Source organism: Mandrillus leucophaeus, unplaced genomic scaffold (assembly GCF_000951045.1).
Source record: "Mandrillus leucophaeus isolate KB7577 unplaced genomic scaffold, Mleu.le_1.0 Scaffold60, whole genome shotgun sequence".
NCBI classification, from domain to species: Eukaryota; Metazoa; Chordata; class Mammalia; order Primates; family Cercopithecidae; genus Mandrillus; species Mandrillus leucophaeus.
Window position 1 is genome coordinate 2,116,622 of NW_012106475.1, and position 25,359 is coordinate 2,141,980.

A 25,359-nucleotide genomic window follows, 5' to 3' on the forward strand; every position below is an offset into this window, starting at 1 on the left:
TAATTGTGCCACCACACTCCAGCCTGGGCAACAGAACAAGACGAGAGAGAGAGAGAGAGAGAGAGAGAGAGAGAAGAAATGTGTGCAAGAGAGAGAGAAAGGGGGAGGGAGAGAGAGAGAGAATGGGAGAGGGAGTGGGGGGAGAAAGAGAGAGAGAGAGTGGGAGAGGGAAGGAGAGGGAGAGAGAGAGATATTAACTAAGTCCTGGAAGGCAGCAATGGGGTTCTGGAGAGGGTGGGAGGAAAGGAGTTGCACCTAGATTTGAGGGAGATCAAATTTGGAAGGTAGGCTGCGGTCAGTACACACATTTACCATTGAAAACATTGATGTCACCAGGAACATGCTCTCAGAGCTTGAAGACTGTTAATCAGGTCCGGAGAACTGGCATGACTTTTAAGTATGCACCTTGGGTTTGTTTCTCACTTGCAGCCAGGCAGAGCATCCTCCTGTAGAGGGCGCAGGGAGAAAAAAAAAAAAAAAAAAAAAATCAGGCGCTCGCATTCTGGCTAATTTTGAGCCGCGCCTCCTGCCGTCCGCCGTCACGTGCCGGCCCGCTGAGGCCCCGTTGATAGGTGGGGGCGACTGGGCCAGGCGCCGGGGCAGGAAGGGAGGCGGCTGCCGTGCCATTCTTAAAGGCGCCCGAGTGAAGGGGACAGGCCGCTGACGGCCGGAAGGAAAATGGTGAGTTGCCGCTGGGAGGGCGGGGGCCGGAGGGCTGGGCGAGCCGACCTGCTGGGCTTTCCGGGTTTCCGGAGCCGGCGGCGGCGGGCAGCGCCCGGGAGGGCTCGGCAGCCGCTTCCGCCCCAGCGGCTGGCCACTGCCCACAGCTAGAGTACTTGGCCTCCGCCGCCGCGCCTCAGGGCAGCATCCTCCAGCCAGGCCCGGGGTGGACCCGCCCAGCTGGCCATGGGACTAGGGTGCTTCCGAGAGCAGGGGGGTTGGGGAGGCCCCTCGAAGGCCCTTCGGGATGGAGGGCTTCAGCTTCTGAGCTGTAGGTTGGAGGGAAAGGAGTCTGCCCCATCGGAGGGCTCCCCCAAATCCCGCTTTCCCTGCCAGGGCCGTGGCCAGGTTCCAGGGGTTGGTGGGCCTCGAGCATCTTCCACCTGGCGGCATTTTGGGGGAGAACTCGAATTCTGATTGAATTCTCTCGGCCTCACCTTAGCTTCTTTCTGTCTGCTCCTTTCCCTAGCCTCCTACAGAGGATTTCTCCTTATCTTTGCTTTCCTGTGGCAGTTGGAAACCTTTCGACCCAAAGCTTTGGCACTGGGCTTAAAGTAATTGTCAAAAGCTTTAGTTTTGTTGGTTCTGGGGGCTCTGGCTTCTGTTCTTACATGGGATGGACCCCAAGCATAAAAATAAAGTGGAGAATTAAATAAATCGCCATTAAGGATCTTTTGGATCCATCCCATTAGGTTTTTTAATATGCGTAAATTTCATTAGAAACAACAAAACACTGCTCTCTCTGCCCATCCACTCAATTCTGAACCCACTTTCATCGAATAGATCTTGTCATGGTCACTGAATCGAATGGATTCTTTTCGGTTTTCATCTTCTCTGACCTTTCAGCTGCATTCCAGAGTGTTACACTCTCTTGTTTTTGAAGCATTCCCTTCCTTCATTCTTCCCCCTTGGCTTCTGGGATACAGAGCTCCTCCTACTTCTCCTGTTGGTCCGTCTATTTCCCTTGCAGACTATTCTCCTTTCCCTGGACAATGCTCGAAGGAGTCCCTGGCTTCATCCTAATCCTTCATTTGCCATTATGTATTCTTTATCCTAAACTATGGCTTCAGTTAACACCTATATTCAGATGAGTTGTGAATTTACAGCTCAGAAGACCTTGCTTCTGAGATCCAATCCAGATCTGTATGTACTTTTTTGTTTGTTTGTTTTTCTGAGACAGAGTTTCACTCTTGTTGCCCAGGCTGGAGTGCAATGGCGCGATCTCGGCCGTTGCAACCTCCGCCTCCCGGGTTCAAGCGATTGTCCTACCTCAGCCTCCCAAGTAGCTGGGATTACAGGCATGTGCCACCACGCCCAGCTAATTTTGTTTTGTTTTTTGTTTGTTTTTTTGAGATGGAGTCTCGCTCTGTCGCCCATGCTAGAATATAGTGGCGTGATCTCGGTTCACTGCAAACTCCTCCTGGGTTCACGCCATTCTCCCGCCTCAGCTCCCAAGTAACTGGGACTACAGGCTCCCGCCACCACGCCCGGCTAATTTTGTTTTTGTATTTTTAGTAGAGACAGGGTTTCACCTTGTTAGCCAGGATGGTCTCGATCTCCTGACCTCGTGATCCGCCCACCTCGGCCTCCCAAAGTGCTGGGATTACAGGTGTAAGCCACCTCGCCCGGCCCTAATTTTGTATTTTTAGTAGAAACGGGGTTTCACCATGTTGGCCAAGCTGGTCTGGAACTCCTGACCTCAAGTGATCCACCTGCCTTGGCCTCCCAAAGTGTTGAGATTACAGATGTGAGCCACCGCGCCCGGCCCCAGATCTATATATTAATATTTCAATATTTAGTTACCATTCCCTGGGAAGCTTTTCCTCCACTTGGGCGCTTCAAAGCCACCTCAGTTTGTCCAAAGTAGGACTCATGCCCTTTCTCCTCAAACCTGGTCTTCTGTGTGTTATACAAGACAATTTGTTATACAAGCCAGAAGCCTAGGAGTTATCTTGGTAACCCTTTTTTTTTTTTTTTTTTTTTTTTTTTTTTTTTTTTTTTTTTGCTTACTCACACCCCACCCCCAACCCCAGTATCCAATCTGTCACCACCTCCTTTGTAGTGGTTAAGAGAGTGAGTTAAGATAGGCTGCCTGGGTTGAATCCTGGCTCCACTAGCTATGTAATTGGGGAAAGATACTTAACCTCTCTAAACCTTAGTTTCTTGCAAAATGGGAGTAAGAATAGTATCTGTTTTGTGAGATTGTTTTGAGCATAAAGGGAAATCTATGTAAAGGATATAACAGTGTTACTCTCATAGGGTTTGATACATGTTAACTATTATTAGGACTAAATGGGGATTTTTTTGCTATTGAGTTGTTTGAGATCCTTACATATTCTGGTTATTAATCCCTTGTTGAGTGGAGAATTTGCAGATATTTTCTCCCATTCTGTAGGTTGTCTCTTCACTCTGTTGGTTGTTTTCTTTCCTCTCAGAAGCTTTTTAGCTTGATATGATCTCATTTGTCTGTTTTGCTTTAATTGTCTGTGCTTTTGAGGTCTTACTCAAAAAAATCTGCTCAGACCAGTGTTCTGAAGCAATTGCCCAGTGTTTTTTTTCTAGTGGTTTTGTGGTTTCAGGTCTTACATTTAAGTCTTTAACCCATTTTGATTTGATTTTTATGTATGCTGAGAGTTGCAGTCTGTTTGTTTCTGTTTTTTTGTTTTTGCTTTTGAGATGGAGTCTCGCTCTGTCTCCAGGCTGGAGTGCAGTGGTACGATCTCGGCTCACTGCAACCTCCGCCTCCCAGTTTCAAGCGATTCTCTGGCCTCAGCCTCCCAAGTAGCTGGGATTACAGGCGCCAGCCACCACGCCCAGCTAATTTTTGTATTTTTTAGTAGACACGGGGTTTCACCACGTTAGCCAGGCTGGTCTCGAACTCCTGACCTCATGATCTGCCCACCTCGACCTCCGCACCCAGCCTGAGGTCTGGTTTTATGCTGCATATAGCTATCTGGTTTTCCCAGCACCATTTATTGGAGAGAGTGTCCTTTCCCCAGTGTTTGTTTTTGGTATCTCTGTCCAAAATCAGTTGGCTATAAATGTGTAGATTTACTTCTGGGTTCTCTATTCTGTTTCATTGGCCTGTGTGTGTGGTTTTATGCCAGGAGCATGCTGTTTTGGTAACTACTGTTTTGTAGTATATTTTGAAGTACTGCAATGCTTCCAGCTTTGTTCTTTTTGCTCAGGATTACTTTGGTTATTCCCAGTCTTTTGTGTTTCCTTAAAAATTTTAGGATCTTTTCTCTCTTTCTGTTAAGAATATCATTGCTATTTTGATGGGGATTGCCTTGAATCTGTAGATCACTTTGGGTTAGTATGGACATTTTAACAATATTATGTCTTGTAATCCATGAGCTTGGAATATCTTTCCATTTTTGTATGTTCTCCTCAATTTCTTTCATCAGTGTTTTATAGTTTTCATTGTAGAGATCTGTCACTTCTTTGGTTAAATTTATTCCTAGCTCTTTTATAGCTATTGTAAATGAGATTGCTTTCTTGATTTCTTTTTCAGATTGTTTCCTGTTGTTGTAGATAAATGCTACTGATTTTTGTATGTTGATTTTGTATCCTAAACTTTACTGAATTCATTTATCAGCTCTAACAGTTTTTTTTTTTTAATGGAATCTTTAGCTTTTTCTAAATGTAAGATCATGTTTTCGTAAACAAGGATAATTTGACTTCTTTTTTTCTAACTTGGATGTCTTTTATTTCTTTCTCATCCCTAACTGCTCTGGCTAGGACTCCCAGTACTATGTTGAATAAAAGTGGTACAATTGGGCATCCTTGTCTTAACTCCAGAACTTAGAGGAAAGGCTTTCAGTTTTTCCCCATTTAGTGTGCTGTGCAGTCAGCTGTGGCTTTGTCATATATGGACTTTATTGTTTTGAGGTGTGTTCTTTCTATACCCAATTTGTTTAGGGTTTTTATCATGAAAGGATGTTGAATTTTATCAAATGCTTTTTCAGCATCTCTTGAAATGATATGATTTTTCTTATTCTGTTAATGTAATATATCACATTTATTGATTTGCCCATGTTGAACCATTCTTACATCCCTGGGACAAATTCCACTTGATCATGGTGAATGATCTTTTTAATGTGTTGTTGAATCTGGCTTTCTAGTATTTTGTTAAGGATTTTTGTATCTATGTTCATCAAGGATATTGACCTATAGTTTTCTTTTTTTGTTGTATACTTCTCTGGTTGTGTTATCAGGGTAATGGTGTTCTTGTAGAATGAACTTGGAGGTATGTTCTCCCCTTCAGTTTTTTTGAATAGTTGAGTAGAAGTGGTGTTTTAAATCTTTGGTAGAATTCAGCAGGGAAGCTGTCAGATACCGAGTTTTTCTTTGATGGGAGACTTTATTGCTGTTTCAGTCTCGTTACTCATTATTGGTTTGTTCAGGTTTTCTATTTCTTCATGGTTCAGTCTTGGTAGATTGTGTGTGTCCAAGAATTTGTCCATTGCTTCCAGGTTTTCCATTTTGTTGGAGTGTAGTGTTCATAATGGTCTCTAATGATTCTTTGTATTTCTGTGGTATCAATTGCAATGTTTCTTTTTGTCTCTGCTTTTATTTCTTATGCACATTCTTAGTAGCTCCTTTTTATATCTCCATAATCATTTAATTATAATATAAAATATTATTGGTCTTTACTCTTATGGGGTTTTTAACACTTACGTTGCTTGAATTGTTTTTTTCCCCTGTAATTGTGAGGACAAAAAATAATTTATTAATTCTAAGTATAATCAGATTATTTTCTTGTTCTTCCTTCACTGTATAAAAATAGTATGCTTGACTTCCTTTCTAACAGCAGACAGTGATTCTTGACTTTCCTCATATTCTTCTCTTCCTCTCCAATTCTGATGACATTGCACATTATTATGTGTCTGGTTTTTGAGACATTCATTAGCCAAAGAGAAAGTTAAAGTGTACCTTACATATATGAGATGAACAGATGTGTAGGATTAAGCAGTATAGATCCAAAGGTTGGTTGATTTTAAAGTTTTTTTAAGTGTTCATGTATTTCACTTTAATGCTTTCACTTAATTGACATTTGTGAATGTCAGTATGCATTATAAAGGTATTAGGTTTCATAACTTTAACATGTACATATATTGAAGTCATGGCATTTTATATGTGTTTTTTTTCTTCTTTTATAGAGCGAGTCTTTGGTTGTTTGTGATGTTGCTGAAGATTTAGTGGAAAAGCTGAGAAAGTTTCGTTTTCGCAAAGAAACGAACAATGCTGCTATTATAAGTAAGCTAAAAGTGATTGCCTCAAAGTTACATGGTCTTAATTTGTTTTCAATCTTGTAGCTACATTGCATGAACTGAACCGTTAGAAAGCAATGTTACTTCCTCTATTTCATTTCCCCACCACCACCTTTAGATCACTTTAAAAAATAAGTAACAGCTAATTCTAATGTCACAGAACAGAGGTGGATTGTCCCACCTCCCCCATAGTCCTTTTCTCAGCTGCTTGTACAGCTCTGGAGAAGGCGGTCGTCTTGGTCCTTGGGAAATGAGGATTCCCATTTGCAGTGACCTATCCAACCCATCCTTCTTGGGGGACTAAAAATAGCCTGGCCATTCATCCTCAAAAGAAACCTTTGCCTACACCTAAAATGACAAAGTTCAGCATTGTGTGCAGAGTGACTTTGGGCATTATTCCAGTTGTAGACTTGAACTCCGGTTTCAGGAAGAGTACTTTTAAGTGGCACTGGCACTGTCTTCTGAAAATGGAAAGAGTGATTTGCATATTGCTTCTCCCACTGTGAGCTATATCTGACATTATGCAGATTTCCCTTGTATTCATAGGCAGTATTTAATATGTAGGTAGTGATTTAGAAAGATGAGGAAAGGATGAGGGGGTGAAAATGTAAAACTCTAGAGACCATGCTTAACAGAGATGCATCTGGCATATCTGATATAATCAGAGGTCATGACAACTTGTCATGAATTCTGATTTCATTACAAATAAATACTACAATGTCGACATATGGTTCTTAAAAGTGAAAAAAAAAACAAAGTGAAAATGTGTGTTAGTGCTATTTTACTGTAAAAGCTGAAACTATTTGAGATTATATTATATCTCACAAGATTTACTATGAAATTGGTGCAAAACCAAACACAGTCAACTTTGCCAGACCAACAGGAAAGAATAGAGGCATAGAGTATCTAAACTTATTTTGAGTTAGCTTTGGATTACATTAGATATATTTGAATATATCTATCACTTCTATTTGGTTATTCACTTTCTCAGAATAATGATACTGTGCCATGAAATCCTGACCTTGGAGAAGCCAGGAATTTTGAGGTTTCTCTATTTTAATCCCTGATCAGACACTTTTTCCCTTGCAGTTCTGACCATGTTGCATATCATGGTCTCAGTTACAGTTATCCTTTCAGGCTTGCAGTTCTGACCATGTTGCATATAGACCTTATTATCTAGAAGTTGCATTTGAGTTACAAAGTTCTTCATATACACAGGAAATGTAAGAAACTGACATAAAGTTCTAAATAAGCAAATTAGGTACTGGGAATTATGGGTAAAAGCTTTTAAAAGCTGACTGCTTGAAAAGCAAAGCTAGCTAATAAACCGTATACTAAAACTGTGAATGAGTTTTATGCTTGTGTTTCTTGATGTTTTAATTTTAGATGTCTGAAAAAAAGGCTGAGATTGTGTGGGTTGGGTGGATCAAGGTCACAATAGAATCCCAGCTTATTCATAATTGATTTTTATTTTAGTGAAGATTGACAAGGATAAACGCCTGGTGGTACTGGATGAGGAGCTTGAGGTTTGTTCAATGAACTAAATACAATTTTCTAGTTAAGTAATTATTATTTCTCAAAAGATGCTATATTAGTTACATGTGCTTCTAAAACGAGTTTTGAACCTCCTTTAAATACATGCTCATTATGCATAAAAGCATGTGCTAATTGTGTAGTATGTTATATTGCTAATTTAACTACCTTCTTTAAAAGCATTAGTGAAGTCCGGTGTAATAAGTGGTATAAGGGCTGGGCGCGGTGGCTCAAGCCTGTAATCCCAGCACTTTGGGAGGCCGAGACGGGCGGATCACGAGGTCAGGAGATTGAGACCATCCTGGCTAACACGGTGAAACCCCGTGTCTACTAAAAATAATACAAAAAACTAGCCGGGCGAGGTGGTGGCGCCTGTAGTCCCAGCTACTCGGGAGGCTGAGGCAGGAGAATGGCGTAAACCCAGGAAGCGGAGCTTGCAGTGAGCTGAGATCCGGCCACTGCACTCCAGCCTGGGCGACAGAGCGAGACTCCGTCTCAAAAAAAAAAAAAAAAAATAAGTGGTATAAGTTGGGGTTGTATACCGAGTAAGAAGTGAGTCAACTTTATAAGTTGCTTCTAAGTTGCTTGACTAGTACATAAAACCTGAAACCCTAAAATTTAAATATCTAGTTTGTCAAATTAAGTAACTAGAGTAAAAAGAATTGAGTTCTTTCTTCTGAAATCAGACATTGTTTCTTGCCGCTAAGATACTGGCTTATGTCATTCTGTATTTCCTGACATCTGGAACATAAGCATACAATCTGTGCCTCCCAGCCCCATATTTAGTTAATAAATGGAGCTAGACCAAGTGGGCAGAAGGAGGCTTTGATTGGATTGAGAATTTAGTAACCCAAGTTTATGTATAATTTAGTAAGATAAAATTTTATTTTGTAGCATGTGGTAATAAATGTATAACTGTTAGTAGAATGGGTGCTTGGTGTATCTCTTAAGGACTTATGGGTAAGAAAATGTTTAAAAGTTGCTTTTCTCTGTGGTGCCAGGGCATTTCACCAGATGAACTTAAAGATGAACTACCTGAACGACAACCTCGATATCCTTTTCTTAGTGCTTTAAAAGATTTATTCTTTAGTGGTCAGACCTGTTTGTGAACTCATTTGTTAAAAATCTGAAAGTATCCTTCTGTGTCATGATCACAGCCAAATTAAAATATGTATGCGTATACTAGACTAGGAAAAACGAAAAGTTGGTTTATTCATGGGATGAATAATTTTCTTTTTTAAACTATTTCCTTTATTATAACGTGTGTACAATAAAAATTGAGAAGAAAATAATCTGTATTAAACCAGGACTTTAAAAAGTTATTTTTTTTTGAGAGATTATGTGATTTTATAACTTATCCTTGGGACCCATTTAATTTTGTGGAAAGATAGTAATAAAGATGTGGCCTAAAAGAATAGGACAGAAACTTGCAGCTCAGTAGCTCCCCAGGTGTTGGTAAATACCTGTCTCAGAGCAGTAACTTTAGTTTCTTTAACTTGAGAAAAACCTTCATTGTGTATAGTTATAAATATCAACATGATGATGGAAGAGTTTCATATCCTCTGTGCTTTATTTTCTCCAGTCCTGTTGGTAAGTGAATTTCTTTAAATAACATATATTTGGCTTAGATCCGATTAAGCCATTTTATAGTAGACAAATTTTATGCTGGTTTTAAAGATGGACAGTGTCAAATAACCTAAATTGAGGAGGGTCTGTGTCTGTGTATGTCCATGTGCCTGTGTGCATGCATCCCTAGAAAGAATGAAGCATCATCTCTTAGAACTTATTTTCTTAGGATAAATTTCTAGACATGTAATTGTTGACTCAAATCACACATATATTTTAAGGATTTTGAAACATGATGACATTTTAATATATCAGAAGTATTTTCTTTTTATATTTTAATCTTATAAAAATGTGAACTTCACATATAATTGTATGTATTTGTGTTTCTTTTAAATAGTAGTTAACAGTGATATGCTTATAATCTTGAGAATGGTCCTAGAGTAATTTACATTGGGTATTAAAATAGGTTACTGTTATTTAAGGAATTCATTATCACCAGAACTTCTGTCACCACTGTTCAGGCCCACAATAAAAACTGCACTCACTGAGCTATTCTCCAAACTTTATAATTTGTATCATTTACTTAGCACTCAAAATACACTGCAGTATATTTTTAACTTAATGTATCAGCAGAGAGAAGCTTTTGTCAGAGCAGATCTCCCTGCCCTACTGGTCCACTACCATCCCAAAACCTCGTGTATTTTAGTCATCCATAAAATTTATCTTGATATTTAGTGTCAAAGTTAAGATAGTGCAGAAAGTTTTTAATTGTTTGCAAGGCTCTAAAAGTCAGGATCTACAAATGTCTAGAATCTTTATTTTTGCCAACCTGTAGACTTGTTCTTGTTTATTTATAACTTAACTATCTCTTTCTGTAGGCAGTGTGCAATGTAAGACTCAAAATGCAACCCATATACATTCTGTAAACTCAATAGCAAAGGAAATCCTAAATGTGTCATTTAAAAAAAATGAAAATAATGATAACCCATAACTTTCTCAAAATCTGTGTCTCATTTCTGCACTAATCTCTCTTTTCCAGGATGTAAGCCTGAACAACAGATGATGTATGCTGGGAGTAAGAATAAGCTAGTCCAGACAGCTGAACTAACCAAGGTGGTATTTATATTTGACTTGTTGAGACAATATTTTCCTTTAGACTATAAAGCAATAGCTAAAATAGTCTAAAGGAGTATTTTTTATGCAGGTGAAGGTTATTTAGACCAGATTAGTAAGTTAGCCAAAGCTTTTTGTTAACTGGAAATAGAACAAGATAGAAGCATTTGAACCAAAGTGTATTTTTTGAGTAAGTTGATTGGAAGAAATCACATTCAAAATATAGGCAGTTTTAGAAAGCCACTGTAACTGTTAAATCTATTGAAAGTTATTTTATCTGCCATAAGATAATTTCTAATAGATAAAGGTCAACATTGAAGTTTCTCAGAACCCTTTACCATAGTCTAAAATGAACCGCGTTCTGTGCTGGAATTCAGTATTATGCAGTTAATTGTATTTTTCCAAATATAAAATTGTTAAGAATATTAATAAAGTTAGAACATTCTGTTTTATATGAGAACTTGCTTTAAGATTTAATATGTCCCTATTTTATGGTATTTTTGAAAGTTAAAGGTAAGACAGGTACTTGGCTCTCAGACTTTATTTAACTTCCACATATTAGTTTGAGTTAAAAAGGTATATGCACGTAAGGTTTTGAAATAGAATATTATGTTGCTAAAACTGTGTCAGACAATATTTCAAGTTTTATTTTAAGAACAGCATCAGTATTTTCCCCTTGGGTGCTTAATAATCAACTCTGGAATGCCTTTAAGTGCCCTCTGCTGTTTCCCCTTAGCCCATGTGATTGTTACCACTGCTTTATAGACATTACTTTTTCCTAATTTGTAACACAGGAGCACTGGAGTTGCTCTAACGGTTTGGGCAGTTAAAAAGGAGCTGTTACCAGCCTCGGGTCTGTTCTAATCCTGGGAATGCCCTACAGTGCTGAAGTTGAGACAGTACAGTTTACAAGTTACTTTTACAGATAATCTCATTGAATCCTTACAACAGCCCTGTGAGGTATTCTGTAGATAGGAAAACAGACCTAGCGGATGAATGACTTGCTCAGGATCTGTCTAGGACTTAGGATTCACATCTGGCTCCAAATCCCGTCCTTTCTGCTGTAATACATTGCTTTTCTATAGGCATTATACTTTCTGGGCCTGATTCAGATTCTTGATAGAGATTTGTGACTGATCTCCATCCGATATTTCCATTTGACATTCAGACTCCGGAATACCAGCGTATGTTCCTCAGTTCCTCACTAGATTGATTTTAGTTGTGTATACTTGGGATGTCTTCCAGGAGATAAGATTTACAGAACTGCTCTTTTAGACTATTTGTAGATTTGTGCTTTTGAGAGAGTTTTGGTTTAATGCTGTCTTGATGGCTGTACTTTGATAACTGAGTACTTCGCATTTAAAAGAAGTGAAGTACTACCTAAAAGGTATATCTGATTTATACAGGTTAAGTCATAAACAATACGAAAGCAAGCAGAATTTGGTGTTTAATACTCAAATATATAACCAAAAATAATTTGGGATATAATACTCAAATATAAAATATTTTTTTAATATATAAAAAACCTCAAATATTTGCCTTTTTTTTTTTGGAATGTCAAAGTATGACCTAATTTTTTTTTTTAAAGGTGTTTGAAATAAGAAATACTGAAGACCTAACTGAAGAATGGTTACGTGAGAAACTTGGATTTTTCCACTAATGTGAACTTCTGTGTTTCTAAAGTATTTATGTATTAACCTGACCGTACTGGAACCAGACATAAATACTTATTTATGCCTAAAAATGCACTGTTACTTACAGTTTGTTTCCTGCAGTAAAGAAAAATTCTTCATTTGTGCAAAGTTTGAACAAAGAGGAAATCATCTTCATAGTAATGAAACTTTGTAAAGTGTTTCCTTATATTGGTAATTGTTAGGTGGACTACTTTTCTCCAGGGACTTTTTGCACTCTTGTGACTAATTTCTATAACTTATGGTTCAGAATTTGTTACTATTTACAGACACCATTGGAAAGTGGATATATTAGATTGTGAGAGACAACAGTTGCCTCCTTTTGACAAATACTGGATATTAGCAGTTTATTTATGAAAATAGCATATTATCACTTGTCAAATCATTGAAATTCATTTGGGGTCACAGACTTGAGTGACCCAGTATTGAGCCATGAAATAATTTCGTGTAACCTGCATTACAAGTATGTTCATGAATTCTGTATCTTCTTTGGTTTCCTGTATCTTTTTAATCAAGTCTAGAAACTATGTTCATCAATCACTCAGTTTTAAGGTTGGGGAGTTAGATTTTAAGATAGAATTATGACTGTTAACTTTTCTCCTTATGGAAAATAACATCTTAGTCTTAGAAATCAGTGGTTTGTAATAATCAAGGGCTTCATTCCTTTTATGTCATTTCTAGACAGTTTTGAATCTAGGTTAATAACACTTTATTTATAAAGCACCTCTTAATGTCCTGTGAACACTAATTATTTTAAATGTGTTAATACTGTGCCTTTGATTTGTTAGCTTTAAAGTTAGTTTAAGACTTTTACACTGCCAGTATTCCAGATTTGGTGAAAATAATACTTTTTTAAAGGGTCCAAATAAAATAATTTTCTAATGTGTATATCTGAAATTTGTAATAAAATCAACTTCATATTTTAAAAATTCCAACTATCTGCTTGCATTGATGAATATATGGCAGTCGAGAGTTATAATTTTGGGTATACTCGTGATTAGTTTTGTGCCATAGGAAAAAATTATCTTAAAACTTTGGCCATAGTTAATAACATTAACACTTCAATAGCAATCACATCTTATATCCTAAATGTCAGAAGATATTCTGAACTGGATCCCTGAATAGTTAACTAAACCAGTCTTGTTAGATGATGGTACTCTTGGCATAAAGCAAGGATTCTGACATTTGGCATACTTGTAAAAACAAATACATAAGTAACCACTGAACATGAATTTGATAATAGGTCTAGAGACTCTAAAGACTAACCAAACTTGGTGCGTGTATTCTTATATTAAGAATATCTTAGTCATCTCAAAACTAGCAAAATTTAAATTTTGGCATGTTTTCCATTCATATGTTCTTTGCATTTTATTTTTGAGGTTTCTGTGAGAAGTAAAGATAGTTGGAATTTTCGCGATATTGAATAGAACATCTTCTGTTCCCAACACTGTTTGGCTTCACTAATTTAGAAGTCAGGAAGCAATAGAAAGTTGGAGATGAGGAAGTGCTAGAGTAGGTGTTTGTTTTGGTTCTTGGAGGGAAAGGATTCTTTTTTCCAATATCCAGAGAGAGAGAAAGCTCACCCAGGAAGTTTAAGAATTCTTTCAACAGGTATTTTGATGTTGGAGAATAACATGTATATAATTCTGTGGAAATGCAAATGTAATCCAAGTGAGTGGAGAGTGTTAATGTTTTTGAATGAAGGAAATGAGGTTTTGTTTCACCTGATTTGCAGCAATAAGAGAAACTAGTGCTGCAAGAATGTATTTTTTAATGAAGTTCCTTATTTTGTCTTGCATGTTTTAGTTTTGTTTGTTTTTAAATTTGGAGGTCCTCCATAATGTCAGATAATGTTGACCTGCCATACACTAGAACTCTTAGTTCCCCTACTCTCTTTAACAGGAGCAAAGAGCTGTGATAAACCATGCTTTTTTGAGCTTGTCTGACTCCTAATTAATAATATGTTTTTTGCAAGACAACAGATCGAGGTTAGAGGATCAGTAGGACATTTTTATTCCATCTGTTCTATGGGGAGATTTTACAAATCCCATGCTCTAAAGTGTTCTCAAACATTTGTATAGATTTCCCTTTCATCTTACTAAATTTTGCACTGTTCTTTTCAAGTATGTTTCCTATTTAGTGTCTCTTTTTCTGCCGTTTCCCAAATAATAACTCCATATTTCATAATTGCAGTTTTTACATTCCGTATCTTTCTAGTACAGCCATTCCCATTCAGCCTTAAATCTTAATCCATTTTGGCAGCAGCTTTTTTCCTGGGACCCTCCTTTATGGTCTTCTAAGTCAGTTTTGAAATTGTTGGCCCTGCATTAGTTCTGCATAGCATCTAATGTCAAAATAGAACCAACTGGTAATCACAGTATTATTTAGTATGGTTTCCATGACAACAAAAAACATATGAAGAAAACTACTCAGGTTACTATGCTGAAATTCCAAAATGTCTGAGTTTTGAATAGTGATCACTTTGTTCTGGTACTGATGCAATTATATTAGGAAAAAAGTTGGTTGACTGTTTGTGTTTAATTGACTTCTAAAATAAATGTTCAAATTGTCTAGTTCTAAAAGTTTACTAAATGCCTAGTGCAGTTAAACATACTCTTGTTTAAGAGTGTGTTGCTAAATTTTTTACTGTCATTACTAAATCTGTGTAGCAAAATGTGTGTCAGCACTTTTCCCTCCCTTTTTATCTCCTATTTTCAGGAGTCAAATGTAGCCATAAACTGTATCCTTGTCTGACACTTTAGCTAAAAATTTCCAGTTAGGGGAGTTTATTGCCAAATTAAATTTGGCTGTTTCCCCCCAACCCATATAGATATTAAGGAAGGTGTACTTAAAAAAATGTTTGGACTACTTTTAAAACCTGAGCAATGTCATTAATCCATATGTGGACTAGTGATGAATAGATATTTTCATAAGAGTTTAAATGCTGATATTTGGTGGAAGTAGAGAGTAACTCGTATTCTATCAATTCAAGTATTCTTACTATGGTTGCTTTCCCTATTTGTTCAATAGACTGATAATACTGGAATCTATAGAGTTTGAGCCATTACAACTTTTGTGAGGATGTGTTTCAAACATTTCTGGACAAATCTTATTTTGTATTTCTGGAAGAATGTAATAATCTTCTAGACCGCTTAAAACCAATGGTCCCAAGCTGAATATTCTTGAGAAATTTGTTTTTATTATGCCATTTGACATTTCAAATCAGTGCTCATATACAATAAACTTGTGATAGAAATTGTATTTTCTTGCTTTTTGGAGTATAATTCATATAAATATAATTACTTGAATATTGTTTGAGATCATTAACATGCCAGGGCAGTTCCCACTGATTTAGATGGTCCAATATAATCTCATTCAGGAGGCTTGAAACATTAATGGTTTAGTCTTGTGAATTTTAACAGTTCTCTGTCATCATTTAACAAAACCAACAACTGGCACAACTTCTTAAGCTGTGGTTTCAGTCTCTGCTAGTTCATATTGCATGTTTATTTTGGACAGTCTTTTGTTAAGCATGGTGCTTGTACTGGTTTAAATAAAATGTTAACATTGAAAGACTTCCAGCTTTTCTTTTTTTACTCACCTCTTTCCCCCTGTGGAGTTACTGGTATCTACCTGGCTAGATTTGTGTGAGCCATAAACTTTATCTGGACAAACTGAGAGGCAAAATAAACAAGAGTCATTTGGCAGCTTCGTGGAAGGAGAAGATAATCAAGTTATAAAAATTTTTAAAACTTGGTCTGATGCTAAAATGTAGAAAATGTCAGTAAACAATAGTAGGGACAGAGAGACCTGTTTCAAACGATGAACGCTTGCTTTCAAAGAGAGAATTAGAAGTTAGAAGAGCTGCGTACTTCCTAAGAAATCAAATTGAAGGTTTGTTTTTGAATATAGTTTATCACCATGTATTAAACACCCATTGACAACCCATCCTACCTTTATTACCAACTGTACTATATGGTATGTGTTTAATAGGTGTCTACTGGATGAATACAAATCACTAATAACATAGTTTTTAGAGTTTGCCATGTACTTCCTGTGATTGAGTATGTTGTAAGTCACAATTTGTTATGATTGTGAAAGGACTAGTTTATGCCTTCCTGTCTTTAAGAATTTCACGAGGAGAATTGGCCCAAGCATGGGAACATTTATATCTTCCTTATTTATCAAATTTGGCCACTTAAGCTACTCAAACAGCCAGCTCTTAAATTTCACTAAATAATACCTATTGTCTTTTTGTCCTTTTCACTTTTCAGCAGGAAGAAGCATTTGTAAGCACTTAGCCTCTGAGCATGAGCCCATTCTTGTAACCACCCAATGGGTTGTCCTTGCCTGCTGCCCAGACAGAGCCAATTTATTAAGACAGGAGAACTGCAATAAAGAATTTTTAATTCACACAGAGCTGGCTATATGGAAGACCTGAGTTTTATTACCCAAATCAGTGTCCCCAAAAATTCTGGGATTGGAGTTTTTAAGGATAATTTGGTGGGTAGGCAGTTGGGAAGTGAGGAGTGCTGATTGGTCGGATCAGAGATGAAATTGTAGGGGGTCAAGTGGGTTTTTCTTGCTGTCTTCTGTTCCTAGGTGGGATCACAGAACTGGTTGAGCCAGATTACCGGCTCAAAACAGGCTCAGCCCTGTGCTGCCTCAGAACACAGGGTCTGCAGAATATCTCAAGCACTGATCCTTATGTTTTACAACAGTGATTTTTATCCCCAGGAACAATTTGGGGAGGTTCCAGAATCATGCAGCCTCAGCTGCGGTGACTCCTAAACTATTATTTCTAATCTTGTAGCTAATTTATTAGTCCTACAAAGGCAGACTGGTCGCCAGGCAAGAAGGGAGGCTTGTTTCAGGAAAGGGCTGTTATCGTCTTTCTTTCAAAGTTAAACTATAAACTAAATTCTTCCCAAAGTTAGTTTAGCCCATGCCCAGGAATAAACCAGGACAGCTTGGAGGTTAGAAGCAGGATGGAATCGATTAGATCAGGCCTCTTTCACTGTCCTAATTTTCTCATTGTTAGAATTTTTACACTCATTTGCATGAGGGTGCACCCTGAGTGGATACCGTATCCTTGTATAGTGTAGTTTTAGCTGTGTTGGGGAGCCAATTAATGATGTTGCTGCTGAGCACTAGGGAGTTTTCACAGATAATCCTCTTATCTTCTACTTGAGATCTGCCCCCAGGCTGTGTGAAAGCTCCGTGCTGAGATTGCTGCCCTCTTTTAATTATAGGAAAGAAAGAATGCCTTGGTTGCATAGCCAAATGCCACCGTGCAAATCAGACAAAGCAGGAGGAGCATGTATGTGTGACTTCCAAAGTCACTGTTACTAAGCTAAATATAGATTCTCTTACTCTAGAATTTAAGGCTCTTCACATTTCGGCCCATTTCTTACATGCACTGCACAGTTGTCTTAGTCCATTTTGTGCTGCTGTTTAACAATACTTGACACTGGGTAATGTATAAAGAACAGAAATTTATTTGTCATAGTTCTGGAGGCTGGAAAGTCTAACATCAAGCTACTGGCATCTGGCAAAGGCCTTCTTGGTACATCCTCACAAGAAAGGGGTGAACCCCCTCTTGAAAGTCCTTTCTGTGGCGGCGTCAATCCGGTCATCAGGGTTTTTCCCATAAAGCTCCATTGCCCAACACTGTTGCATGGGGGATAAAGTTTCCAACACATGAATTTTGGAGGACACTTTCAGACCATAGCAACAGCTAAGCCTAAATATGCCCACAGCCCTTTGTTAGGTGGAAATGCCCCTGCACCTGGCTGTACTTTCCTGTTCTAAGCCTCCTCCCAACCCTCAGTACACATAGGATTCTATTGACATTTTCAGCCCCAGCTAGTTGAACCCAAGGACAGCCAGCCTCTATGATGTTGCCAGACTGGTATCAAACAACAAGTTGGGCCAATCACTTTCTTGAGTGAGGCAGATAGCAGTGCGAGCTGACTGACTTTGAAAGAACGCCAATAGATGGAGAAGAAGGAAAGAAGATGCCAGCTGGGACAGTGTAGAATAAAGCAGGCCTGGCCAGATGCAATGGCTCATGTCTGTAATCCCAACAGTTTGGGAAGCCCAAGTGGGAAGATTGCTTGAGCTCAGGAGTTTGAGACCAGCCTGGCCACCGTGGCAAAACCCCATGTCTATTAAAAATACAAAAAAAAATTAGCCAGGTGTGGTGATGCATGCCTGTGCTCCCAGCTACTTGAGTGGTTAACACAGGAGAGTCACCTGAACCCAGGAGGCAGAGGCTTCATTGAGCCAGGATCATGCCACTGCACTCCAATCTGGGCAACAGAGTGAGACCCTATCTCAAAAAAAGAATAAAGCAGGCATGCAGAGAGTAGCTGGATCATGTTAAAGATAAAGGCCCAAACTGAGGAGCCCCACTCCTACCTTTTAGGTTTCTAGAGCCTCCTTTGATCCAAGGCCACTCTTCATTGTCCCCTTTTTCTGAGGCCTGGTTGGTCAGCTTTTTCTGGGTTTCTCTGCATGTCCGTCCTTACCGGAAGCCCTCCATTACATGTAAACCTGGGCATGTCTGTTCACTTGTGTACAAAAGTGTCTAACTACAATGCTACCTCTGGTTTCATCTGTCACTATTCCCTACATTTACACTAAGCCTAAACAAGTGTGATGGTTAATTTTAGATGGCATCTGAATGGAGTAGTGGAGGAAGATCCACCCTCAGTGTGAGTAAGCACCATCCAGTCTGCTGGGGCCCTGGGAAGAACAAAAACAGAAAAGGCAAATATGCCAGTCTATCTGGTGGAGCTGGTATGCACCCTTCCTCTCTCGTACTTGGCCAAGAATTCCAGGTTCCCTGGACTTTGGACTCTTAAGACTTACACCAGTGCCTTCCTGGGTTCTCAGGCCTTCAGCCTCAGACTGCGAGTTACACCACTGGCTTCGCAGGTTCTGAGGCCTTCAGACTTCGCTGGAGCCACGCCATCAGCATCCCAGGGTCCAACTTGCAGAAAGCCTATCTTAGGACTTTTCAGCCTCCATAATTGTGTGAGCCAATTCACCTAATCAATCCTATCGATCGATCTATCAATCAATCATCTATCAATCAATCATCTATCTATCCTGTTGATTTTGTCTCTCTGGAGAACCCTGACTAATACAACCTTTTATATTAACATGTCCTGAGCCTCATCTTCCTCAGATGCACTTTTCTCCCCATGCTGCTGCCACTGCCTACCATAATCAACAGCCTTCAGAAATCACCCCAAATGCCATTTAAACCATGAAGTCTGTTGTTTGTTGAACTAAATATAGTGCCTTCTTTAAAAAAGCAATAACAAAAAGAAAACTTTTAAACAACGAATGTCATTAGAGAAAAATCAGAAAATGCAAATAAGCAAAAAGAAGAAAAAATTGTATCACCCAGAGAACTTCATTGTGGTTTTGATTATCTTTCCCTGTCTCTGGAGGAATTCTCTGGCCTCATAATTATCTTTCTGGTCATCCTTAAGTATTATGGGATTAGACTCATTTTCTTTTCAGGTAACAAAAATTCCAGTCTAGTCTGTTAAAACTTCAGTATCTTACTTTCTTTAAAGCTCTCTCCCTTGCCCCATCCTCTCCTCCAGCCCACTTTCTTTAAAAACATGCTTCATGTTGGGAATCCACAGTGGAGAATGAGATGTGGTCTATCCCTCATTATTGCTGCTCCTTGCTCTCCCATTGCTAGTTGTCTCTGGTTTCTCTGGGGTTAGAGGAGGAGGGGCAACCTAAATGAACAGAAAAAAAAGACTTATTAGCCTGGTACAGATGTCATCTGGAGTTGGTGCCTCTGAATGTGGCCAACGTCAAATACTAACAGATCTCTTCCGTGGGGTGCTCTTGTGGGTTCCATGCTGATTCCCTTATTGGGAATTTTGGCTGCAAGTTCCTTGCTTGGGTCATGCCTCCTCTGGTTAGTAGCTTTACAACTACCCCTGCCAGCTCTTGGCTTCTAGCAGTTGCCTCTCTGTTATAGTCTCCTTGTTTCTCCAGGCTGCCATCTTGGCCAGAGTCCCTTGTTCAACTACTTTCCACTGTCTTAGTTCATTCAGGCTGCTATAATAAAATACCTTAATCTAGGTAGTTTATTTAAAAATTATGGCTCACAGCCCAGGCATGGTGGCTCACACCTATAATCCCAGCATGTTGGGAGGCTGAGGCAGGCGAATCACCTGAGTTCAGGAATTCAAGACCAGCCTGGCCAACATGGTGAAACACTGTCTCTACTAAAAATACAAAAATCAGCTGGGCGTGGTGGTGGGCACCTATAATCCCAGCTACTCGGGAGGCTGAGGCAGGAGAATTGCTTGAACTCCAGAGGTGGAGGTTGCAGTGAGCTGAGATTGCGCCACTCCACTCCAGCATGGGCAACAGAGCGAGACTCCATCTCAAACAACAATGACAACAACAGTAGCAGCAGCAGCAGCAGCAATTATGGCTAACAGTTCTGGGGGCTGGGAAGTTCAAGATCAAGCTGCTAGCAGATTTGGTGTCTGTTGAGGACCCATTCCTCATAGAGGGCATCTTCTGGATTCTCACATGGTAAAAAAGACAAACAGGCTCTGTCAAGCTTTTCCCCTCCACCCCCCAATAAGGGCACTAATCCCATTTATGAGGATAGAGCCCTCATTACCTAATCAGTTCCTAGATGCCCTCCCCACCCTGAGTATATGGCACTGGGAATTAAGTTTTAACCTTTGAATTCTGGGAGGATACACACATTCTGCCCCTGCCCCCTCAAATTCATGTCCTTCTCACATGCAAAATACATTTATTCCATGCCAATACCTCCAAAATTTTAACCTCTTCTAGCATCAACTTTAAAGTCTTAGGTCTCTTCTGGATATTATCTCAACTAGATACTGATGAAATTCAAGGTGGGATTCATTCAAAGGCAATTCTCCTCCAGCTGTGAGCCTGTGAAATCAAGTCATGTGCTTTCAAAGTCAATGGTGAATCAGGCAAAGGATAAACATCGCTATTCTAAAACAGAGCAATGGGAAGGAAGAAAGGAGTAACAGGTCCTAGTAAGTCCAAAATGCAACTGGGCAAACATTACATTTTTAGGCCTCAAAATACCCTTCTTGGACCCCATGTCCCACTTTCAAGACATACTGGGGTAGGGTTTGGGCTCCTAAAACTCTGGTGGCCCTGCCCCCATGGCTTTGCTGGGAGAAGCCAATGCAGCAACTGTCCTGGGTTTGAGTCACATGCCTGTGGCTCTACCAGTCTGAGGTCTCAGGGGTGACCCTGCTGCCATGACTCCACTAGACATTGCCCTAGCAGGGACTCTCTACAGTGGCCTCACCCCTGGGGCGATTATATTTCTGGGCCTCAAGGCTCTTTGGGCGTCTTTTGAAATCTAGGTGGAGGTAGTCATGCCCCATAGCTTGTATACTCTGGACACCCACGGAGATGGCCCTGCATGGATGCCTCCATGGTTTACTGTCTGTGCCTTTCAGAGGGATGGTCTGAGTTTCAGCCACTTGAGCCACAGCTGGAATGGCCATAGAGTGCTGCACCAGAATATGGGGAATAGAGCCCTATAATTTTTCTGTCCCAATGGCCCTGGCCTTCTGGGTGTGTGATGGATAAGGCAACTTCAAAGGTCTCCAAGATGTTTATGGGGTCTTTCTTTCATTATCTTGATGAAAGCACCTGGATCCCTTCTATCCATACAAATCTTATCAAACATATACTCAGCCTTGGCATTCTCTCCCATGCTTTTTTCTTTCTTTTTTTTTTTTTTTTTGAGACAGAGTCTCGCTCTGTCGCCCAGGCTGGAGTGCAGTGGCCGGATCTCAGCTCACTGCAAGCTCCACCTCCCGGGTTCACGCCATTCTCCTGCCTCAGCCTCCAGAGTAGCTGGGACTACAGGCATCCGCCACCTCGCCCAGCTAGTTTTTTGTATTTTTTTAGTAGAAACGGGGTTTCACCGTGTTAGCCAGGATGCTCTCGATCTCCTGACCTCATGATCCGCCCGTCTCAGCCTCCCAAAGTGCTGGGATTACAGGCTTGAGCCACTGTGCCCGGCCACTTTTTTCATTCTTTATAACAGGGCCAGGCTGAGAAATTTCCAAATCTTGGAGTTGTGCTTCCTTTTCAATGATGGATTCCATCTTTAAATCACTTCCATCTTCTCACATTTTACTACAAGCACTCAAGAGAATCTATGCCAGTCCTTCAATACTATGCTTAGAGATTTCTTCTGTCAAATGTCCTATTTCATCACTCACAAGTGCTACCTTACACAAAATTACCAGAACACGAACACAGTCCAGCCATGTTCTTTGCCACTTTATAACAAGATAGCCTTTCCTTCAGTATCCAGCAACATGTTCCTTATTTCTTTCTGAGACCTAATCAGAATGGTCTTTCCCATTCTTATTTCTGTAAACATTCTAATTATAACCACTTAGGTAATCTCTAAGAAGACTGAGGCTTTCTCTACCACTCTTCTCATCTTCTAAGCCCTAACCAGAATTCATCCTTAAGGCTACTTTCATGACAAAGTACTTCAGAACACTTCTAGTCTCTACCCATTACCCAATTCCAAAGCTGCTTCCACATTTTAAGGTATTTGTTATAGCAACACCCCACTTCTGGTACTAACTTGTGTCTTAGTCTCTTTGGGCTGCTATAACAAAAAACCTTAGACTGGACAATTGATAAACAACAGAAATTTATTACTCATGGTTCCAGAAACTGGGAAGTCCAAGATCAAGTTGCCAGCAGATCCAGTGACTGGTGAGATCCTATTTCTCATAGATGGCACCCTCCTATGTGTCTTCATATGGCAGAGGGTACAAGGGGCCCCAAAGAGTACACCTCTTAATACTATCACAGTGGGTATTAGGTGCCAATATATAAGTTGAGGGGTACACATATATTCAGACCATAGCACCCAGGATCCATATCTGCCCCATAAAAAACATGCATCTTTGCCTTCTGCCATCAGGGAGAGTACAGCTTGCTGTCTCTGCAATTAGGGTCAGCTCTCAGGTCTGACTCCTATCTCCTGATCTCATTTTGTCCTGTTTTCTTACAAACACGCTATACCTGAGCCATGTTCAGTTTATTTTGCCTTTGCTAGTTGTATCTTCTTACTTGGAAGATTGCCCACTCTCCCCTCATGCTTCCCCCCATATTCCTGTAGCTGGCTTCTTCATTCTGAACTGAGCTTAAAGATTGCCTCTCATAGGGGATTTTCCTGAACATCCATCCTAAGGTAGCAATACATTTACCGTCACATCACATCTACATGAGGACAGCATTTACCTTCATCTAGTATTCTAATTTCTGTAATTGGTCTGATTGAGGGCTCTTAAACAGAATAGTGTAACAACATTGTTTTAGTTGTTTTTCAAAAGCTGCTATTTCTATTCTCTGTCAAACTTCTCTTTTCACTCTGGTTACAGCCTTCTTCATGATGTAATATTTCCATAATATTCCAGTCATTTGGTTTTTAAAAGTGCCTTTTCTGTTACTAAGATTCACTTCTGTTCATTTAAAAAATTCAGTCTCATATTTGATTCAAACCTCTTTCCTCAGCACAGGCTAAACTTGTGGCTCTGGGTGAAGGGGCTGGGGAAGCCCATGTCCTCATGCCCTGCTCTCTTATACTGCCAGGTTCTTATCCCCTTGGTGTTGGGGAGGAGAGGAAGGAAACAGGTTAAAGATTATGTAAGCATACACACGTTGCTGGAAGGATGGTTGCTATTCTTTTGGATGCTATTTCTTTCTAACACTAGCCATAAGTTCCGAAAGTGGGGCAAGTATCCAAATGATGAGTCTTTCCTAGCGATTATTTTTTGGATCAATCTCTGGATGGCTCTTCAGGGTTTTTCTCTATACATGATTATTCTTTCTACAATTTTTGTTTTACTTGGATTAATAATTTTTTTCTCATTTTAGTTTTCTATGTATTCATTGCTACTTCTTTCCAAATACTGCAAAATATTTATCAAATCCCTACCAAGTTTTACCAACACTTCAATGCATATGATCATCTGTGAGTTCATTTTTTCAACTTGGAGCTTTGCTTTCTCACCTTCCATCCTCCTTCTAAAATCTGGATGAATTGCTGTCTAGGCAAGAGATACAGTTGTCGTCCTGAAGGTTCCTTCACTTGCTTTCTTAGTTTGAGCCCCTTGGTTGGATTCCATGTATTCTTTACCATATTAACTAATTCTGCTGAAGCTCTTGGTACATGAGAAGTGAGCTTTTGTATTTCTGAAATGTTTTTCCTTCATACTCAGAAGCGGTTGGTGGTTTGGCTGGTGTGCTGGATATTTTTGTTTTGCCTGTCTAGAACCACTTTCTGCCCTTCTCCACTCTGGTTTCTGCTCCCAGGAGGCTGAGCTTTAGCAACTCTGTTATCTGGTTATCTTGCCCTCTGGCGGCTGCTTGAGTTCAGCCAATCTCTAGGGCAGAGGGAGAGTGAGGACAGGATAATTATTCCATCAATCACTCCCTTAGGGCCTCCTTGGCTGACCGTAGCTCTCTATTGAAAGTCACTCCTCCACTCAAGACAGTCTTTCATGATCTGTTCCTTCTGAATCCTGGGAGACGCTACTTCCCATCTTTTCTTGGGCCTAGTGATGGTAACAGCTCTGCTCTTGCTAGCCTTTGAGTTCGGCAGTATTTTATTCCCACTTTTTGGGATAGCCCTTTATCAAATCCTCCTCAGATTATCCTAATTTGAGTGAGTGTATCATCTCTTCCCTGGATATTAAATTCTAGAGTGGAAATCATTTTCCCTTGGAATTGTTAAAGGTATTGCTCTTCCTGCTTAGCTTGCCATATGCTATTAAGAAATCTGATGCCAGAAATCTTACTCCAATTCTTTTTGTTGTTGTTGTTGTTGTTGTTTGTTTTTTTAAAGACAAGCTCTCACTTTGTTGCCCAGGCTGGAGTGCCGTGGTGCAATCATGGCTCACTGCAGACTTGACCTCCCCAGGCTCAAGCAATCCTCCCACCTCAGCCTCCTGAGTAGCTGACACTACAGGTGCACACCACCAGAGCTGGTTAATTCTTCTAATTTTTGTAGAGACAGAGTTTCACCATGTTGTCCAGGCTGGTCTCGAACTCCTGGGCTCACACAATCTGCCTTCCTCCACCCTGCAAAGTGCTGGGATTACAGGCATGAGCCACCGTGCCCAGCCCAGTGCTTTTGTAAATTGCCTTTTTTTCTTCTCTCTGGAAGCTTTTGACATCTTCTCCTTATTTCTAGTATTCTGAAATGTCTCTGATGAGACTTGGTGTGGATCTGGTTTTATTCATTGTGCTAGATATTTGATGGACCATTGGAATCTGAAGATTGATATATTTCAGTTCAAGAAATTTTTTTCTATTATTTACTTGTTAACTTCCATGTTACTGCTCTCTCTTTCTAGAGCTCTTATTGGTTTGGATTTTGGACCACTGGATTT

At 39.7% G+C, this 25,359-nt stretch overlaps 1 protein-coding gene across 3 annotated transcripts; it reads left to right on the forward strand.

The window, feature by feature from the left end:
• The first annotated feature begins 421 nt into the window (after positions 1–421).
• Positions 422–15,469, forward strand: GMFB (glia maturation factor, beta). Of its 3 annotated transcripts, XR_001008177.1 has the most exons (8): positions 422–681; positions 5,883–5,979; positions 7,470–7,519; positions 8,528–8,577; positions 9,034–9,116; positions 10,132–10,205; positions 11,794–12,007; positions 12,056–12,152. XR_001008177.1 is itself a non-coding variant. In XM_011999700.1 (7 exons), the coding sequence occupies exons 1-7, from the start codon at positions 679–681 to the stop codon at positions 11,863–11,865; spliced, it is 429 nt and encodes a 142-aa protein (XP_011855090.1). In that variant the 5' UTR covers positions 422–678; the 3' UTR covers positions 11,866–15,469. The 3 variants fall into 3 exon arrangements, 2 of the variants coding, with proteins under 2 accessions (XP_011855090.1, XP_011855092.1); XM_011999700.1 differs by having other exon boundaries at positions 11,794–15,469; XM_011999702.1 differs by lacking the exon at positions 422–681 and adding an exon at positions 751–917 and having other exon boundaries at positions 11,794–15,469.
• The last annotated feature ends 9,890 nt before the right edge of the window (positions 15,470–25,359 follow it).

What these genes read in the sequence shown, in the direction of transcription:
- GMFB (XM_011999700.1), top strand. An exon ending in GAACAATGCTGCTATTATAA is followed by an intron (nt 5,980 to 7,469) that starts GTAAGCTAAAAG and finishes TTTTTATTTTAG; the next exon opens with TGAAGATTGACAAGGATAAA. An exon ending in TATTTTCTCCAGTCCTGTTG is followed by an intron (nt 9,117 to 10,131) that starts GTAAGTGAATTT and finishes TCTCTTTTCCAG; the next exon opens with GATGTAAGCCTGAACAACAG.